The sequence below is a fragment of the Lissotriton helveticus genome, chromosome 7 (assembly GCF_964261635.1).
Source record: "Lissotriton helveticus chromosome 7, aLisHel1.1, whole genome shotgun sequence".
Classification (NCBI taxonomy): Eukaryota; Metazoa; Chordata; class Amphibia; order Caudata; family Salamandridae; genus Lissotriton; species Lissotriton helveticus.
Window position 1 is genome coordinate 1,446,196,808 of NC_136068.1, and position 19,030 is coordinate 1,446,215,837.

The window sequence follows — 19,030 nt, forward strand, 5'->3', positions numbered from 1 at the left end:
AAAATTTGTGTATTTTTCAAACTGATAAATTATGGTTTTATTTTTAAAAAAAGGTTGAATTTTCAAAATATATTTAAAGCTGATATTTGAGTGATAAATCGTGGGACATTGTTGAGGCTTGTTACTAATATTGTTACCTTGGTGCCAAGCACATTACAGCTATGGCAGATATGTATTTTTAATGTAGTCATATTCCACGTTGACAAACCCTTTTTTACATTACTGCTGGCAACCTTGCCTGATGCACTGAGGTGATTACTGCTGGTAATCTTATACAGTGTTGCCGTTAATTTTGTTGTGTCTGATGTGGTCTTTGTTACAACACTAAAAATGAGTCGCTTGGGATGTATTTTATTGGAAACAAGTAGCTCTTATTACAGAAAAGGTTGGAGATCACTACTCAAGATAGTCTGGCATCTAGTGTTGGACTCAGATGTGAATGAATGAATGAATGAATGAATGAAGGGAATCTTGTATCGCGCAACTTAACCCAAGGGCATCAAAGCACCTAAGCAGGTCCAATAATATGTAGTTACCAATGAAGTACAATGTGTAGAACTTGTTTTTCTTCAAAAGAAGTCTTTTCGAGTCACAGTGTCACGTGACCCCACCTATTACTGGTAATGTGCATAGGCATCGCATGCATTGTTAGCTTGCTTTTTCTTCGCCATCATGTTCAAACATGTCTTCGTGGGCTCTGGTTCTTCACTGTGTGGCGTTCTCACTTACCCTTCAGACCCATTGTCGTTTCTAGGAAACAATATTGCTTTGCCAATTTATTTTCAATCGCCATGCTTCGTTTCAGTTTTGTGTTGGCTTCATACCTCTCGACTCACACCATCTGGGTCGAGAATGTCTTCGTGATAGAAAAGACTCCATTCAGATTTTGCCTTAACTGCCACACAACTCCGAAGAGGAGATAGAGGGGGGAAAAACCTTTGTCTATCCAGTAGTAACAAAAGATCAGAGTGAGTACTCATGCTTCCCCTACTCACCACCAACAAGGATCAGCCTATGAAGTTCCTGATGCTCCACTGCCTTCCAGCCATGATCAACATCAACTTTCGGAGACAAATCCAAATGCCCAGACTTAATTTGGTGCCAAAGTCCTCCTCGAAACATAGAGCCTCATCCGCTGCCCTGGTGCATGATCCAAAGGCGCATCCCGAACACACTCAGAGCCGAAGACTTAGTAGCTGAGACATCCTGCACTGAAAACGTTGATGTCAAGACCTGCTTAGCCCAAGCATTGAGCGCCGATATAGAGTTCGGTGCCCTCCGGTGGGCGACCATCTCGTTCATCGAGACCCTCCTCCACTGCTGCCTAGTCTGCAGCTTCCAAGGAATTTGACAGTCATTTGTAAAAAGGCTGCAACGCCATCTGGACGCTATACAAAAGAGGATACATATTTAGCTGTGCACTGTGAGACTCTTGGCAAAGCCTCCACAGAGGCACAATGACACTGCACCCCATAAGAGAAAGTTAACTTTGAGGAGGCCATCAACCCACCAACGCCTATCCCTCCTAAAAGGACAAAGAAGCATTAATGAGCTACCTCTCCTCTGCTTCCTGCTCATTCATCCTTTCCTCCCTCCTCCTTCTGTACCCTCTATGTTGCTTTTGGAGTCACCACACCATTCACTTAGGGGTTCTTCACAATCATGAGGTGGGGACAGTCTACGACTCCCCTTTGACCCTTATGACAGAATTAATGACCCGCAGGGCTCAGACCCTTGGGATGATTGACATTGAACACCCTGCATGAGGAAAACAAAGGGACCTCCAGTGGGACAGATGTATACTGAATTGAAATTGGAGGTTGATTTATAATTAGATACCTCTAGTGAAATAACTCACCTCAAAAGATTAAATCAATTGTATTCTAATATCATAAGCCACTTATAGTTCTAGAGGCATTGCTGCACCACAGTCAAGAAAAGCTCTGGCTACAAAAGATCATTTCACATATGCACATTCACTTCTTTAAAGATATTTATCTATTTCATAAAATAAACACAGAATGACCAATAGTTGCAGAAGTGCAGCCCCAAAGTGCCCACTCTCTCAAAACAGTGATACCTTTCAGCTTCCCCCGCCCCCTGATCACCAAACACTGGGACAATTACAGGGGTTTCTGCCCCTTTGGTAGGAAATAACATCAGACCAATGGGATCTAGAAATCATACAGGGGGGTATTGTCTCTAACTCAGAAACACACCAAACATTCTCCCTCGCCAACACAGTTTATCAGAAGAACATATGTGCCTCCTTCACAAGCAGGTATAGCCCTTCTAGACAAAGGTGCAATAGAATCTGTTCCGCAGCAAAACCACAGAAGCGGTGTGTACTCACTATACTTTCTTATCCCAAATAAAGACTGCTCCCTCTGGCCTATTCTCGATCTCGGGCCTCTTAACAAATACATTCTGTCGGAGCAGTTCCATGTTTTAACTCTAGAGAATGTCATATCACTATTGCTGAAAGGCGACTTCATGACAGCTCTGGATCTGAAGGATGCCTACTTCCACATACTCATCCACCCAGTGCATCGAAAATACCTCAGGTTTGTGGTAAGTGGACAGCATTATCTATTCAGAGTACTTCCCTTCGGGGTTACTACTGGACCAAGAGTCTTTCCCAAATGTTTGGCCAGCATCCACGTGTTCCTTTACATAGACGACTGGCTGATTAAAAGTAGTACCCAGCAACTCTATCTCGCTCATACCCTGACAACAATAGACACCCTGCAGAACCTGGTTTTCACTATCAATTTGACCAAATCCCATCTCCAACCCCTAACGTTACAACATTTTCTAGGGGCTGTTTTAAATGCCTCTGTTGGAAAAGCATACTCCATCCCTACTAGAGTTCAAGATTTTCAAAACATGTTGCCTCTTTTTCAGGCAGATTGACATGTAACAGCCAGAAATGTAAAGCGCCTATTAGGGATGATAGATTAGAATAGCAATAGGCCCTCATGCCAGACTCCACATGCACCTATTACAAGAGACCCCCGCTATCCCACTTGAAGTTACAACAAAGGAAGGGAGTGCTCTGCAGAGTGCTCAGATTGTTGATGTGAGACTAGGGCTAGTGTCCGCTTGATAGCCCGTCTACCATAGGTGAAGGGACAGCTCCATAAAGTCCGGTACGCCTTCTGGAGAAACTGTATACTTGTCGTGAAGCACCTGCCTGTTTGCTCAGAGAATGCAAGAGACTGCCTACCATGCAGAAGGAGAGTCTGTATAGGAAGGAAGAGGTGCCGTGAATCCGGTGGCTGCGGGGACTCCACAGAGTAGTGTAATTATAGGCAAGTTGAGGCAAATGACCTACCTGTAACTATCCTGGCCCAATCCTCCTTCCCCAGTCCCACCACTGGGAGACAGGTGCAGGTTGCACACCTCATTTCAGTTTGGGAACAGCAATGTTGTTCCTCTTTACATTTTAATTACTCTTTCATTCTTAAAGAGGATTTGCTTTTTCCAGGATGTTTTTGTGTAGTTTTTTCATGCAGCATATTACTTATGTCAAGTGTGTCCAGTTAAGAGTCACCTTTGTGTATCAGTGGAGTATAGGTTGTGGGTGGATGTTTATTGTGGGCCACAATTACAATTGCCATACCTGTAGAGATGTCGAGGCTTTAATGTGCATGTATTCTGAGCCCCTTTATGACCCACTGACAGGCACTGTGAGAAATGTGTACTGCCTGCAGCCTGAACTCCACAGTTCTAAATTGTGATTCTCTGAGAAAGTGTCTGAAGGAGTCCACATCTTTTGATTGATTGCCAGGGCAAAATGCAGTGCTTACAAATGAGTGGGTGCATTTTGTGTGAAGGGGCAATGAAGTGAAGGCGATGCATACAAAGGAGGGAGAAAAAAAATCGGCTTATAAAGAAAAAATATGAGTTGTGAGATATTCGGGAAATGGTCTTAACTACACGGGCTGAGCCACACATACAGTTTCCCCGCAAGCCATACTCCGCTTGCCTTAACCACGAATGTGCCTTAACAACACATATGCGTGGTTAAGGCATTGCTCTAGTTGCCTAGCGGAAGGGGAAGACAGAAGGAGGAAGACTGAATACTCAGGACTCTGGAGAGGACACAGTGAAGTAAGTGGTGCTTGTTCTTTGGGGATGGAGGGGGTATAATGGACAGTTTACAGGGCAGGGTCGGGGTGGTTTAGGGATGTAGGAGATCGTTTTTAGGGCTCAGGGCAGGGGAGCTGGAGTCGGGGTAGTTTTTGGGGCGTGGACTTAATTTTTGGAGCTTAGGGCAGGGGGAGAAAGGACAGTTTACAGGGCATTGTCGGGGTAGTTTAGGGAAGTATGGGATATTTTGGTGCTCAGTGTGGGGGGGCTGGGGTCGTTTTTGGGGCGTGGGTTTAATTTTTAGGGGGCAGGGGAGAGAGAAAATGTACAGGTTACAAGGCAGGGGTATGATCTTTAGACCGCATGCCCCTTTACCCATCATGTCTTTACAACATATTTGTGTGGTAAAGACATGCATGCTAAAGACGCGGTTGTGGTACAGGCATGTGTGGTTTAGGCATGTGTTGTACCATCATATAACCGAAATATGCAGTTGGAGGGTTTCCGAAGTGTCTCACTGAGAAACAGCAGAAGAAAGTAGTGTGAAGAGGACAATGATGATTGATACCCCTACTTCATCCACAAACCTTAGGAAGTGTCAATGCACAATCTGCTTAAAAAGTTTAAACGACTATATATATATATGACAACCATCAGGTCTCAACGTTACAGAAGATCTGTTTACATGCCTCTGAAAATATTAATCTGTTTCTTAGTGGGATTTTTTATACATGAGTACAAAGAAGCAACAGGTTGAGATGTCATCAGTGATGTCATGAGTGATGTCACTGACCATGTCATGAGTGATGTAATATGTGACGTCATCCGCAGAGCATTGCGGGCACGCAAGTTATAGTTAGCTGAACTAACTATAACGGGGGAATTTCAATGGTTTTGTATGAGTGAAATGTCCAGCTAACTATAACGTGTGAAACCTATGGTTTTTTCAATGAATTTATAAGGTTTTTTAAAATGCTAATTCCTAACTATAACGTGGCTGAAACCAATGTTTTTTTCAGTGAATTTCTAAGGTTTTTTAAATGCTTATTCCTTACTATAATGTGGCTGAAACCTATGGTTTTTTCAGTGAATTTCAAAGGTTTTGTGAATGATAATTTTTTTAATGTATTAATTGTTATATTCTTTTTTATACTGATTTACTACATTGTTTTAAACTATTTATTTTTAGATATTTTATTTTTTTAATTACATTACATACTTTTAATATAAATTGAAAAAAATGTTTTAAAAAATATTGACATTGTAATAATTTTTTTGTATTTTATTTATTTTTTAATTTATATATATATATATCTTATAAAGCAGGCAATGATATCCTATGGAAGGAAATTCAATTTACTGTAAGTATGGTTAGAATTACTTGTCAGGATCAGTAGTAGGCTGAAAGGTGCAGCACTGAGGTCTCTCCTGATAACAGATGAGTAAATCGGAATTCGTAGTTCGGCTGATTTTAGAGGAATTTTTTAATGTTCCAAAACTCCACACTTAGAAGAATTTCCAAGTGAAACCAGTCAATGTTAGCCTATGGAAGGAACTTCAAGTTACTGTAAGTACGGTTAGAATTACTTTTCAGGATCAGTAGTGGGCTGAAAGTTGCAGCACTGAGGTCTCTCCTGATAACAGGTGAGTAAATCGGAATTCGTAGATCGGCTGATTTTAGAGGAATATTTGTACGTTTAAAAAATAGACACTGAAACTTTTCTGGTGAAAACCACACAATAGATTCCTATGGAAGGAAATGCAAGTAACTGGTAAATACGCTTAGATTTACTTTTCAGGGTCCATACTGGGCTCAAAGTTGCAGCACTGACGTCTCTCGTGATAACAGGTATATTGCTCAATAGTGAAGGAAGGGGCGGGGCCTGAGGTGACATTTGTGCAAACACGCCCTGTGGCGCGTTTTAAGTTGGGGAATTAATTCCTCTTCAATCCTGAGGTCCCCTGTGGGCCAACTAGCCCACCAGGTACCTCCAGTATGCACCAGGGAGTTGGCCCCTAGGGGACCTCAGGATTGGAGAGGAATTAATTCCCCAACTTAAAACGCGCCACAGTGCATGTTTGCACACATATCACCTCAAGCCCCGCCCCATACTTTCGCCGCTGTGCAAACGTGCCCCGTAACGCATTCTAAGTTGGGGGATTAAGTCCCCTTGCATACTGGGTGTCCCTGGGGACCAACTAGCCCACCAGGAATCTCCAGTATGCGCCATGGGGCTGCCATGCAGAGAGGTGTAAAAAGGGGCATGGCCTCATTACACCTCTCTGCAACACAGCCCCCTGGCGTGTTTCCAGAGGGGAACTAAATCCCCTTGAATACTGGGGGTCTTTGGGGTCCAACTAGCCCACCGGGAACCTCCAGTATGCACCAGGGGGCTGAGTTGCAGAGAGGTGTAAAAAGGGGCATGACCCCATTACACCTCTCTGCAACGCAGCCCCCTGGCGCATACTGGAGGTTCCTGGTGGGCTACTTGGCCCCCAGGGCCCCCAGTATTCAAGGGGAATTACTTCCCCCTCTGCAAACGCGCCAGGGGGCGTGCGTTTGCAGAGTGGTGCAGGGGGGGTGCGTGGCCTCCTCCTCGATCACGTTTAAATGTTGGTTATCTCCTTACATGCAAACCGTCAATAGATATCTAAGAAGAGGGGGTTTCATAGGAACCATAAAAGGATAGCTTTCAACCAAAAATTCTGTATTTTTGATAATGAGGTGTCAATTGTTATTTGCACCCTGTTCTGGGAGATAAACCTGTAATCAGGTCTCCTGTAGCTTAATTCCCCTTTTTCTTTTTTTTGCTTGAATGCAGTTGGGTAGCTGGTCATCTTTATCCAACCATTCCTAAATAGGATTTATGGTGCTATACACCCCAAAGGATTCCATGAGTTTCAGGGCATGCTATCACTCAGCTGTATACCTTGAAGGGATTCACTCAGGCAATTATTCACTCCTCAGGCAGCGAGGACACAAATCAGGCCCTTTTGCAAAACCCAACCATTTCAAAAGAGGGAAGGGGTTCATAATTAGATTCCAAGAACCAAGCAACAGCATTTTGTAACTGTGCTATTAAACATATTTATAAAGCAAACACAAGGAGATGATGGACAGAGTGCTGAAACTTTTCAGCCACTCACCCCTAGTCACAGATCAGGGTTGAATCCATCATCATTCTTATATATATATATATATATATATATATATATATATATATATATATATATATATTTCTTACTTCTTGCTCCCAAACAAACACCAGCCTGCTGCACTCTCGAGCGGGTGCTCCTTCCAGGCGGGGGTGCGCCCGCCGAACAAATTACTGCTGCCACAATCCTTTCACATTTTCATGCGAACCAGAAACAGCACTTTCAGGGGGGTTATTAAAGCCAACAAATCTTTATTTGGCAAACCAGCACGGACAAGACGCGTTTCGGCGCTTAGCCTTTGTCAATTGACAAAGGCTAAGCGCCGAAACAAATAAAGATTTGTTGGCTTTAATAACCCCCCTGAGAGTGCTGTTTCTGGTTCGCATGAAAATGTGAAAGGATTGTGGCAGCAGTAATATATATATATATATATATATATATTCAACGCTCAGCTTTAGACTTCGTTTTTTCCAAAGAACCGCACTCGTGGAATCAAGGTTTGCCGTGCTCACACCATAAGTTTTTTAATCACAAAGTTTAACAGACGCGTTTCAGCATCAAGCCTTCGTCAGTGTCAATTACATTGCGGAAGTTAGCATGGGTATTAATGCAGACATTCATAGACATGGTTGACGGACTCAATTGTTATTACGGGTCGCGCCATCTTAAAGCATGTTAATACATTTGCGTGCTCTATCTCGACTCCAAGTGTTACCTTGATTAGTAGTATATCGCCGTGTATCGGCATAGCTCCCCGCAATATTACACTGCGGAGAGATACAAAAAGGGGGTGCAAAAACTTTACAGTCCCCGCTATCAAGATTCCCACGTGTCCATCAAGCCATGTATTGGCAAGTCTCCGCTTTCAAATACCAGCTTATTTACACCAAGTGCATTGCCATTTCAACAAATATCAAAAAAATTCAAAAAATTCAAAAAATTTATCAAAATCAATCAATTGATCAAAATATATTTTCACACATTATTATCAGAAAAGCTTCCTGCCCAACCAAATTAGATCAAATCAAACACTGGGTCTGTTGCCTCATCTCCTTACATCTTCACCGCTCTTCCCCATATTATCATCTGTCTTTTCATACTTTTGTTATTCATTACTCTTTCGATTACAGATTGAGAAAAACGGGCTTGTTATAGGGGATTAATAGAGGGTGACAACAACTTAGATATTCTCAATACCACTCAGGATAAGTCATCCCATCAGTTCCTGATTGTTCCTTTTCAAATATGAAGTTCTCTTAATGACCTAAACCAAAACCAAAGAGAAGAAGAAGAAAGTCATCTCTTTGGGTGTTCAAGTTATTTTCCCAGGTGAACAGCGAGTTCTTCTCCGCTGTTCAATCCCAGTGGTGCCTTAGTCATGAGGTCAATGATATACCTGGATTCCAGGCGTCTCCGTTTTTTCAGTCTGTCACCTCCTCTAGCACACTCGGACACAAAGTCAAGGCCAAAATACTGCAATTTACTTCTGTCTCTCTGATGCATTTGGTCAAAATGTCTTGCAACGGGGTATGCTGGGTCTGCTTTCTCAATCGCCCTTTGATGTTCGAGTACCCTGATCTTAAGCTGATGGATCGTGCTCCCAATGTACTTTAGACCACACGGGCAGACCAGACAATAAACCGCATAGCTAGTGCTGCATGTCATAAACTTGTTAATGGTTTTAGAGATGTTTGTACCAGGAATTCCATATTTTCGTACCCTTTTGCTTCCTATGCAGGCTTTACATTTCCCGCAGGGGTAAAAACCTCCAATTTCTGCAATTTTACCTGTCTTACTGGTGACTTGTTCGAAGTGACTTTTCACCAGTGAGTCTTTCAGGGACCTTGCCTTACGATAGGTAACTAGTGGTTTCCCTGGAATTTCATCCTTAAGGATGCGATCCGTCTTCAGAATATGCCAGTTTCTTTGCAATATTCTTTTCAAGTTCATGGATTCACTGGTATATGGAGTAATCAAGCGAAATTTCCCTTCGTTGCCAGATTGTTCAATCTTTGGTTTAGGTTTAAAGAGATCCTCTCTTCTGATTTTTCTGACTTTTTTTAGTGTTTTGGATAGAGAGACTGGATCATATCCTCTTCTGCAAAATCTCTCTATGCAACTCTTTGCTGCCAACTCAAAGTCTTGGTCCCTGCTACTGTTCCTTTTCATCCTGAGCATTTCGCCATACGAGAAACTTTGTATCAGTCTCGTGGGGTGATTGCTGTCTGCTCTTAGGATGGAATTGCCTGACGTTGGCTTGCGGTATAGTGATGTATGTAAACCTTCTTGGTCTACACTCACCCTCAAATCCAGGTAGTCAGCTGTAGTCGAGCTAACCGTCCCTGAAAAGTGTAGGTTGCAGTTGTTGTCATTTAGGATTTCTATATATTGATACGCCCCCTCCATCGTCCCTTGCCACACGATGAAGAGGTCGTCAATATATCTGAACCACCTCACCACTTTCGCTGTTTCCTGTCCCTCAATCTGTAGAGCCATGGGCACCCGCTCCTCCCACCAGCCAACGAACAAGTTCGCATAACTGGGGGCAAAGCAGGTGCCCATCGTAGTTCCAGAGATTTGTGTGTATAACTGCTCGTCGAACAGGAAAATGTTGCTTGTTAAGCAGAATTCTATAAATTCTAGCAGCATTTGGTTATGTAATACAAACCTTGCAGGTCTTTTATTTAGGAAATGTTCCACTGCGACTAGACCCAATTTGTGCTTGATGTTAGTGTAAAGACTTGTTATGTCTAATACTAGTAGGAGATAAGATGGGTCCCATACCATGTCCGCAATTTTCATCACAAAGTCTTTAGTGTCTTTTATGTGGGATTTCAGTTGGGTCGCAAGGGGAAACAAGAAGCTGTCTATAAACTTTGACATGTTTTCCGTTAGTCCATTGATAGATGAAACTATAGGTCGACCCGGTGGTTCTATTGCGTTTTTGTGTAGTTTTGGAAGATGGTAAAAAGTGGGGATTGTGGGGTTGTTACTACGTAAATACATGTTTTCATCACTTCCCAACATTAGTTTCTTGTACCATTTGTTGACCAGTTCATCGTATCTCTTTATGCCATCTTTGTACTTCCTCTCGTCTGTTCGTTGATAGTATTGTTTATCCGAGAGCTGTCTTAGTGCTTCTTTGTGATAGTATTCCCGAGTAAGTAACACCACATTGCCGCCCTTATCTGAAGGCTTGATTATGGTATTTTCATCTTTCTGAAGATTCTTTAGGGCTTCTCTTTCTTGAGGATCAATGTTGTCATTCCCCCTTATCGTTGTTCGTTTGTTTCTTAGGGTCACCAGATCTTTCAGAACGGTCTCGGAGAAGGCATCTATCGCATCCCATGGCATTACGGGGTTAAATGTTGACATAGGTTTTAATCCACTTTCCTCTCTTTCTTGTGTGATATCATTCATCAATGCTCTGTCGATCACAGTGTTGCCTTGTGTGCTTTGCGTGTTCCTTTCCATCCTAAGGCTTTCTAAATTTTCTATCCCTCTCAGATCTTCACAGGATAAAATATCAGTCGCGGTCAGTCTTTTGTTGGCTAATTTTGGTCCTTTGGAAGCTATTCTGAGCTGGTGATATTTATGTAACTTAAGTTTTCTTACGAACGTGTACAGATCGATCCTCATCTGCGTGTATTCGCTCTTGTTATTAGGGCAGAAGCTGAGGCCTCGGCTAAGTAGATTTTCTTCTACTTCGGTCAGTGTTCTCTTGGACAGGTTGACCACTGTGGATGGATGGGTGGATGGATAGGTTTTTATATAGCGCAATATCACCGCCAGGTCTCAAAGCGCTTTGCATTGGGAACCCGTCCTGGTTTTTCCCTGTGAGATAGCCCCTACTGGGTATCCCCAAGGTGAAAGCCAGGCATCCCGCCGCGGGGGGCCGTAGTGGAGATTAAGCAAGCTATTGCCCAGAGTTGCAGAGTGTGAACCTGTGATTCGAGTAGGCACCGAAGCGAGAATTACCGAGTCCGTGGACATTTTGGGCTCAAGACCCTGCCTCGTCGGGAATTGAACCCTGGTCCCGGGTCTGATCTCAGCGTCCGGGTCTGCCTCCTCTAAACAGTGAGCCACACTTCTCCACTGTCCATCAGTCATTACTTGTTGGTTTTTCTTCTGTTCCTCCATGTCTGGGCTCTTCCTCTTCCTGCCCCCACCTGCCCTCCTTGTTCTCCTCCTGCTCCGTTCTCTGGGGGTTTGGTCTTTCCGCCTCGCAACCATGCCTGGCGAATTACTGTACACTCGTTGTGAAAAGGAGGAGAAATAGAAGTCTGTCCTCCTTTCTGCTTCCCAACTGTTGGTGAAGCTTGAGAGATTGCACGAACGCGAGGTGCGCAAATGGTGGGAAGCCACCAGCCTCCAAAGTTATATAGATGACAAGGTCATACGACTGAGAGGGATAGAAAATTTAGAAAGCCTTAGGATGGAAAGGAACACGCAAAGCACACAAGGCAACACTGTGATCGACAGAGCATTGATGAATGATATCACACAAGAAAGAGAGGAAAGTGGATTAAAACCTATGTCAACATTTAACCCCGTAATGCCAGGGGATGCGATAGATGCCTTCTCCGAGACCGTTCTGAAAGATCTGGTGACCCTAAGAAACAAACGAACAACGATAAGGGGGAATGACAACATTGATCCTCAAGAAAGAGAAGCCCTACAGAATCTTCAGAAAGATGAAAATACCATAATCAAGCCTTCAGATAAGGGCGGCAATGTGGTGTTACTTACTCGGGAATACTATCACAAAGAAGCACTAAGACAGCTCTCGGATAAACAATACTATCAACGAACAGACGAGAGGAAGTACAAAGATGGCATAAAGAGATATGATGAACTGGTCAACAAATGGTACAAGAAACTAATGTTGGGAAGTGATGAAAACATGTATTTACGTAGTAACAACCCCACAATCCCCACTTTTTACCATCTTCCAAAACTACACAAAACGCAATAGAACCACCGGGTCGACCTATAGTTTCATCTATCAATGGACTAACGGAAAACATGTCAAAGTTTATAGACAGCTTCTTGTTTCCCCTTGCGACCCAACTGAAATCCCACATAAAAGACACTAAAGACTTTGTGATGAAAATTGCGGACATGGTATGGGATCCATCTTATCTCCTACTAGTATTAGACATAACAAGTCTTTACACTAACATCAAGCACGAATTGGGTCTAGTCGCAGTGGAACATTTCCTAAATAAAAGACCTGCAAGGTTTGCATTACATAACCAAATGCTGCTAGAATTTATAGAATTCTGCTTAACAAGCAACATTTTCCTGTTCGACGAGCAGTTATACACACAAATCTCTGGAACTGCGATGGGCACCTGCTTTGCCCCCAGTTACGCGAACTTGTTCGTTGGCTGGTGGGAGGAGCGGGTGCCCATGGCTCTACAGATTGAGGGACAGGAAACGGGGAAAGTGGTGAGGTGGTTCAGATATATTGACGACCTCTTCATCGTGTGGCAAGGGACGATGGAGGGGGCGTATCAATATATAGAAATCCTAAATGACAACAACTGCAACCTACACTTTTCAGGGACGGTTAGCTCGACTACAGCTGACTACCTGGATTTGAGGGTGAGTGTAGACCAAGAAGGTTTACATACATCACTATACCGCAAGCCAACGGCAGGCAATTCCATCCTAAGAGCAGACAGCAATCACCCCACGAGACTGATACAAAGTATCCCGTATGGCGAAATGCTCAGGATGAAAAGGAACAGTAGCAGGGACCAAGACTTTGAGTTGGCAGCAAAGAGTTGCATAGAGAGATTTTGCAGAACAGGATATGATCCAGTCTCTCTATCCAAAACACTAAAAAAAGTCAGAAAAATCAGAAGAGAGGATCTCTTTAAACCTAAACCAAAGATTGAACAATCTGGCAACGAAGGGAAATTTCGCTTGATTACTCCATATACCAGTGAATCCATGAACTTGAAAAGAATATTGCAAAGAAACTGGCATATTCTGAAGACGGATCCCATCCTTAAGGATGAAATTCCAGGGAAACCACTAGTTACCTATCGTAAGGCAAGGTCCCTGAAAGACTCACTGGTGAAAAGTCACTTCGAACAAGTCACCAGTAAGACAGGTAAAATTGCAGAAATGGGAGGTTTTTACCCCTGCGGGAAATGTAAAGCCTGCATAGGAAGCAAAAGGGTACGAAAATATGGAATTCCTGGTACAAACATCTCTAAAACCATTAACAAGTTTATGACATGCAGCACTAGCTATGCGGTTTATTGTCTGGTCTGCCCGTGTGGTCTAAAATACATTGGGAGCACGATCCATCAGCTTAAGATCAGGGTACTCGAACATCAAAGGGCGATTGAGAAAGCAGACCCAGCATACCCCGTTGCAAGACATTTTGACCAAATGCATCAGAGAGACAGAAGTAAATTGCAGTATTTTGGCCTTGACTTTGTGTCCGAGTGTGCTAGAGGAGGTGACAGACTGAAAAAACTGAGACGCCTGGAATCCAGGTATATCATTGACCTCATGACTAAGGCACCACTGGGATTGAACAGCGGAGAAGAACTGGCTGTTCACCTGGGAAAATAACTCGAACACCCAGAGAGATGACTTTCTTCTTCTTCCCTTCTTCTCTTTGGTTTTGGTTTAGGTCATTAAGAGAACTTCATATTTGAAAAGGAACAATCAGGAACTGATGGGATGAGTTATCCTGAGTGGTATTGAGAATATCTAAGTTGTTGTCACCCTCTATTAATCCCCTATAACAAGCCCGTTTTTCTCAATCTGTAATCGAAAGAGTAATGAATAACAAAAGTATGAAAAGACAGATGATAATATGGGGAAGAGCGGTGAAGATGTAAGGATATGAGGCAACAGACCCAGTGTTTGATTTGATCTAATTTGGTTGGGCAGGAAGCTTTTCTGATAATAATGTGTGAAAATATATTTTGATCAATTGATTGATTTTGATAAATTTTTTGAATTTTTTGAATTTTTTTGATATTTGTTGAAATGGCAATGCACTTGGTGTAAATAAGCTGGTATTTGAAAGCGGAGACTTGCCAATACATGGCTTGATGGACAAGTGGGAATCTTGATAGCGGGGACTGTAAAGTTTTTGCACCCCCTTTTTGTATCTCTCCGCAGTGTAATATTGCAGGGAGCTATGCCGATACACGGCGATATACTACTAATCAAGGTAACACTTGGAGTCGAGATAGAGCACGCAAATGTATTAACATGCTTTAAGATGGCGCGACCCGTAATAACAATTGAGTCCGTCAACCATGTCTATGAATGTCTGCATTAATACCCATGCTAACTTCTGCAATGTAATTGACACTGACGAAGGCTTGATGCTGAAACGCGTCTGTTAAACTTTGTGATTAAAAAACTTATGGTGTGAGCACGGCAAACCTTGATTCCACGAGTGCGGTTCTTTGGAAAAAACGAAGTCTAAAGCTGAGCGTTGTGTTACTGCGGTCACCCATTACCGCATACCGCACCCACCCGCGAGTGCCTTGATTCTCAGTGGGACAGAGAGCGTTCATATATATATATATGTGTATATATATATGTATATATTATAATTTTTTTATTAAAGTCAAACTTGTCACATTCAGACTTACAGATGCATATATTCCATTATACATAAGGCAGTTACATATCAATATTTATCATGCACATTGTGTTAGATCATCTATTCATGTTCGTGATTTCCCCTCTTTGACATTTCCATTTCTACCGTTTGTGAACTACACAATTCTCCTCTATATGCATTCCACCCTCCCCATTTTTTGTCCCATTTTTTAGGACAGCCTCTGGATTTATTGACATCTTTTTCAGAAATCATACATCTGTCCATTTCCGCTACCCAGCCTATTGTCAATGGTCGATTTGCTGCCCCCCACTTCATAGCGATTGCTCTCTTCACCAATGTGTAGCCTAGGGTGGCTAATTTCTGCTCTATGTCTTTTAAATCAGTGGCCTACCAAATATTTAGGATCCCCGTTGGTGGCGTTAAAGTAAACTGTTTCCCCAGCGCATCTTGCAACTTCTCTGTTGCCCTCTCCCACAGGGGTCTTATCTGGGGGCAGTCCCAAAGAATATGATAAAATGTTGCCTCTTGGTTACATCCACGCAGGCATAGTGTGTCTTGCTTTGTTCCTATTTTAGCTAGGGTTACTCCAGTGAGGTATGTTCGGTGCAGAACTTTCAGTTGAATCAATTTAAAGCGATGGTTTATTGCTGCCTCTCTTGGAGACATCAATGCCGCCTGCCAGTCATCATCTTCAATTGGTCCTAGATATGCTTGCCAGCAGTTTCTGAGAGTGTGGAAGGGCTCTGGCAAATTGTTACACAATTTACGATATGTGATTGAAATGGCTTTGTCTGGGATAGGTTCTGACAATATCAGGTCCTCCAAGGGAAACAATTCTGGTAGTGTTGTTAAGTCAGGGAGTGCAGTCCTAAGAGCATGGCGGATCTGTAGATATCTAAATATCCCCGCTTGTGCTAGTTCATGTTTCACTTGTAATTCTTTGAATTTGAGAATCTTATCCTTATGTATGAGAATTCCTATGGTAGACAGTCCAATGGTGTCCCATTTGTCAAAACTTTTATGGTGACAGAGCAACCCTAGCTGTTGAGAATACCATAATGGTGTAGCTTTCGTCAATACTTCCGTCCAGCGCAGACGCTTAGTTGTCTGATGCCAGATGGGGATCGTTTGAGCCATAGGGCCTAAATATCTCCCTTTACTGACCTTGGTGTATAGGGCCCCAAGATAACCCTCTCGTCCCGTCTGATATCTTTCTAATCTGTATGCTGGGTTCATAGGATGGCCATACAGCCATTGGTTAATTGCCACCAATTGTTATGCCCAGTAATAGAGCTGTATATCTGGGAGTGCGATTTCCCCCGTCATACCACCCCTTTGTCTATTTCCCTAGAGCTATCCGCGGTGCACCTCCACCGCACAATAATGTTCGGGCCTTCGCCTCCACGCTATTAAAATATGTGTTGAAATCTGGTATGGGCAATTCTGAAGCAGATAAAGGAACCACGAAGGGCACATGCTGCCCGAAATGCATTGGGTTTTTAATTAAACGCTGCTTTTGACAAACTTCTGTCGTGTTTCGGCAAGAGGTCCGGATGGGCACAGCCTCAACATGAGAAATTTGAAAATGGCACATTTCAGAAAATGTTTAATGAAAGGAAAGGCTAAAAAAACATGGTCAACATGATTAAAAAAGGATTTATAATGGTAAAAAATATGAATTGTTGCTGAACTGGCGTGATGTAGCTGTGCATTCGGTCTGGGGCAAGATGATGCCCCATCCCTTCACTTTAGTCCAATACATAGCATACCCTGAATATTTGCAAACATTTGTGAATATATTTAGTAATCTGTGTATTGAGGCATACAGGGATGCTAAGTATATCAGTCTATCGTCTGCATACAAGGAAATTCTGTCTTCATTATCTTCCTCGCATTTTAGCCCTCGAAGAGCTACGTTGTGTCTCACCCAAGATGCCAGTGGTTCTAGTACTAAGGCGAAAAGTAGGGGGGACAAGGGGCAGCGTGTCTAGACCCTCTGTTTTATTTAAACATTTGGGATGTGCAGTTATTCACCCTAACCTGACCCTGTAACTCAGTGTAAGGCAGCCTGACCCACTGTACAAACCGCGGACCAAATCCCAGATGAACCAGAACTTCAAAGAGATAAAGCCATTTAATAGAACCAAGTGCCCTGGAGGTATCCCGCGACAGTATTACTGCGTCGTCTTCTATGCATTGTTGACGTGCTAAGACAATATTTACTCAGCGAATATTCAGTGCCGTGTTCCTTCCCGGAAAAAAGCCTGATTGATCTGCATGAACCAGTGATGGGAGAACAGCACTCAAACGGGACAGCAGTAGTTTGGCTAGAATTTTAGCCTCCTCATTGATGAAGGAGATCAGTCTATAGGAGCTCAGCTGTTCGCCCATTTGCCGGGTTTTCGGATTACCACTATGGAGGCTAATCTTTGGTCTTCAGGCAGGATTCCCTTCTCTAAGCTTTCTTTATACATATGTTTAAGATGGGGTTCTACCCGTAGGGCATTGATTTGAGGAACTCAATTGGAACCCCATTGGGCCCCATTGCCTTCCCTTATTGGATGTTGAAATTGGCTTTACAGATTTCGTCATCCGTTATGTCTGCATCCAGCTCGGCCCTTTCTGTATCTGACAATGAGGGCAGGTTTATGTCAGTCAACAGCTGACATGATTCTTCAGATGTTTACATGGTGGAGGAGGAATACACCGCCTCCAAATAGTCCGCAAATGTCTCCGCTACCTCTTGGGGATCAGAGATCCTTTTATTCTTGCTAACGGATAGTTCAGGTACCCATCATTCCCCTTGTTCCCTTCTCTCTAGCCATGCAAGCATTTTCCCCACTCTATCTCCCTATTCATAAACCCTATTACATGTGAAGTAGTTTCTCTGAGTTTTTTCCCCTTCCATATTTTTATATTCGAGTTGTTTGATGGTTAAGCGGTGTGTGGCAGCCCCACTAGGTGAGGAGTTCTTTTGTGTTTGTAGTTGTTGGAGCGCCCTCTGTAATTGCAGTGTTTGTTGGTTATGTTGTCATATATAGCCTGTCTTTAATGCCAGAGCATGCTCTTTCAGCACCACTTTATAAGCTTCCCAAATGGTCTGAGCTGAGGCCACTGAGCCTAGATTTTCGGCTAAATAGTAGTCTGTCTGTTAAGTGAGATCCTCTTTTATTTCTGGAATTGTTAGGAGCCATGGAGTAATAAGTATGGAGCTGCGCTGTCTCTTTTGGTTGAAGGTGAGTTCAAGCCATACTGGGGAATGATCTAAGATTCACCTGGGGAGTCGGCGAGGGTTTTGAAAGTGGCCAAGGTCTACCAGGGGCATAAGGAAGTAATCAATCTGGGACATACTGTTGTGTGCATTGGAGTAGTGGGTATAATGCGTCATGTTTGGTTGCAATGAGCGCCATATCTCTGTCAGTCCCATGGCTCAAGTAAAGTCCTCCATTTGAGTGCTGTGCCGTGTTGGGGGTTGTCGAAGATACCTATCTAGTGTATCGTCCATAGTCATATTAAAATCACCTCCCAGTATTAATGTACCTTCTAGGAGATCGATCAGGATGCTGCCCAATTCGCTGAGTGCTTCCTTTCCAAGCGCTGGTGGGAGATACACTGAAACCACATTTATCGGCTTCCCCTCCAAACTGGCCACCATCACTGCCAACCGGCCTTGTGGGTCGGCCCATTTATGAGTGGGTGTGAGAGCTAGGTTTTTCCGCACTAAAATACTTGTGCCTCTGGAACCGGTTGTAATCCCTGCATGAACCAAAAGTTTGTATCCCCACCTGTTGAGGGCCTTGGAGTTATTACCTACTAGGTGTGTTTCCTGCAGTAATACTAAATTAGGTGTCTGTCTTTTGAGGTTTTGCAATACTACTCCCCTATTTATTTTGCCTCCCAGACTGTTCACATTCCACGTCATAATGGACAATTTTGTTTCTATTGTTCTACCCATGAGAAATCGGCATTAGGGACTGGCGAAACTCCTGCGGATAACACTGGAGGGGTGACCATCTCCCCTAACGAGTTAGTAGCCCTCCGTATAATCTTGGTTCTATTGTATGTTCTAGAGTGTTCCTGCAACTCTATATTTCTATACCATGCCATCTCAGGGGGGACACTGCTTTTCAAATCTTGTTCAGAACACGGTGCTTTGTGACATTTAACTTTAAAACTGAC

General features: G+C 43.1%; 1 protein-coding gene across 1 annotated transcript in view; it reads left to right on the forward strand.

Annotated features, from left to right (window-relative positions):
- The window catches only part of LOC144769520 (uncharacterized), a 270,191-nt gene that overhangs the window by 135,234 nt on the left and 115,927 nt on the right, over positions 1–19,030 (forward strand). The window contains exons 8-9 of the mRNA XM_078653661.1: positions 11,567–12,153; positions 14,398–14,449. Of these exons, the coding sequence (XP_078509787.1) occupies positions 11,567–12,153; positions 14,398–14,449 (639 nt within the window). The remainder of the gene's footprint in view (positions 1–11,566; positions 12,154–14,397; positions 14,450–19,030) is intronic.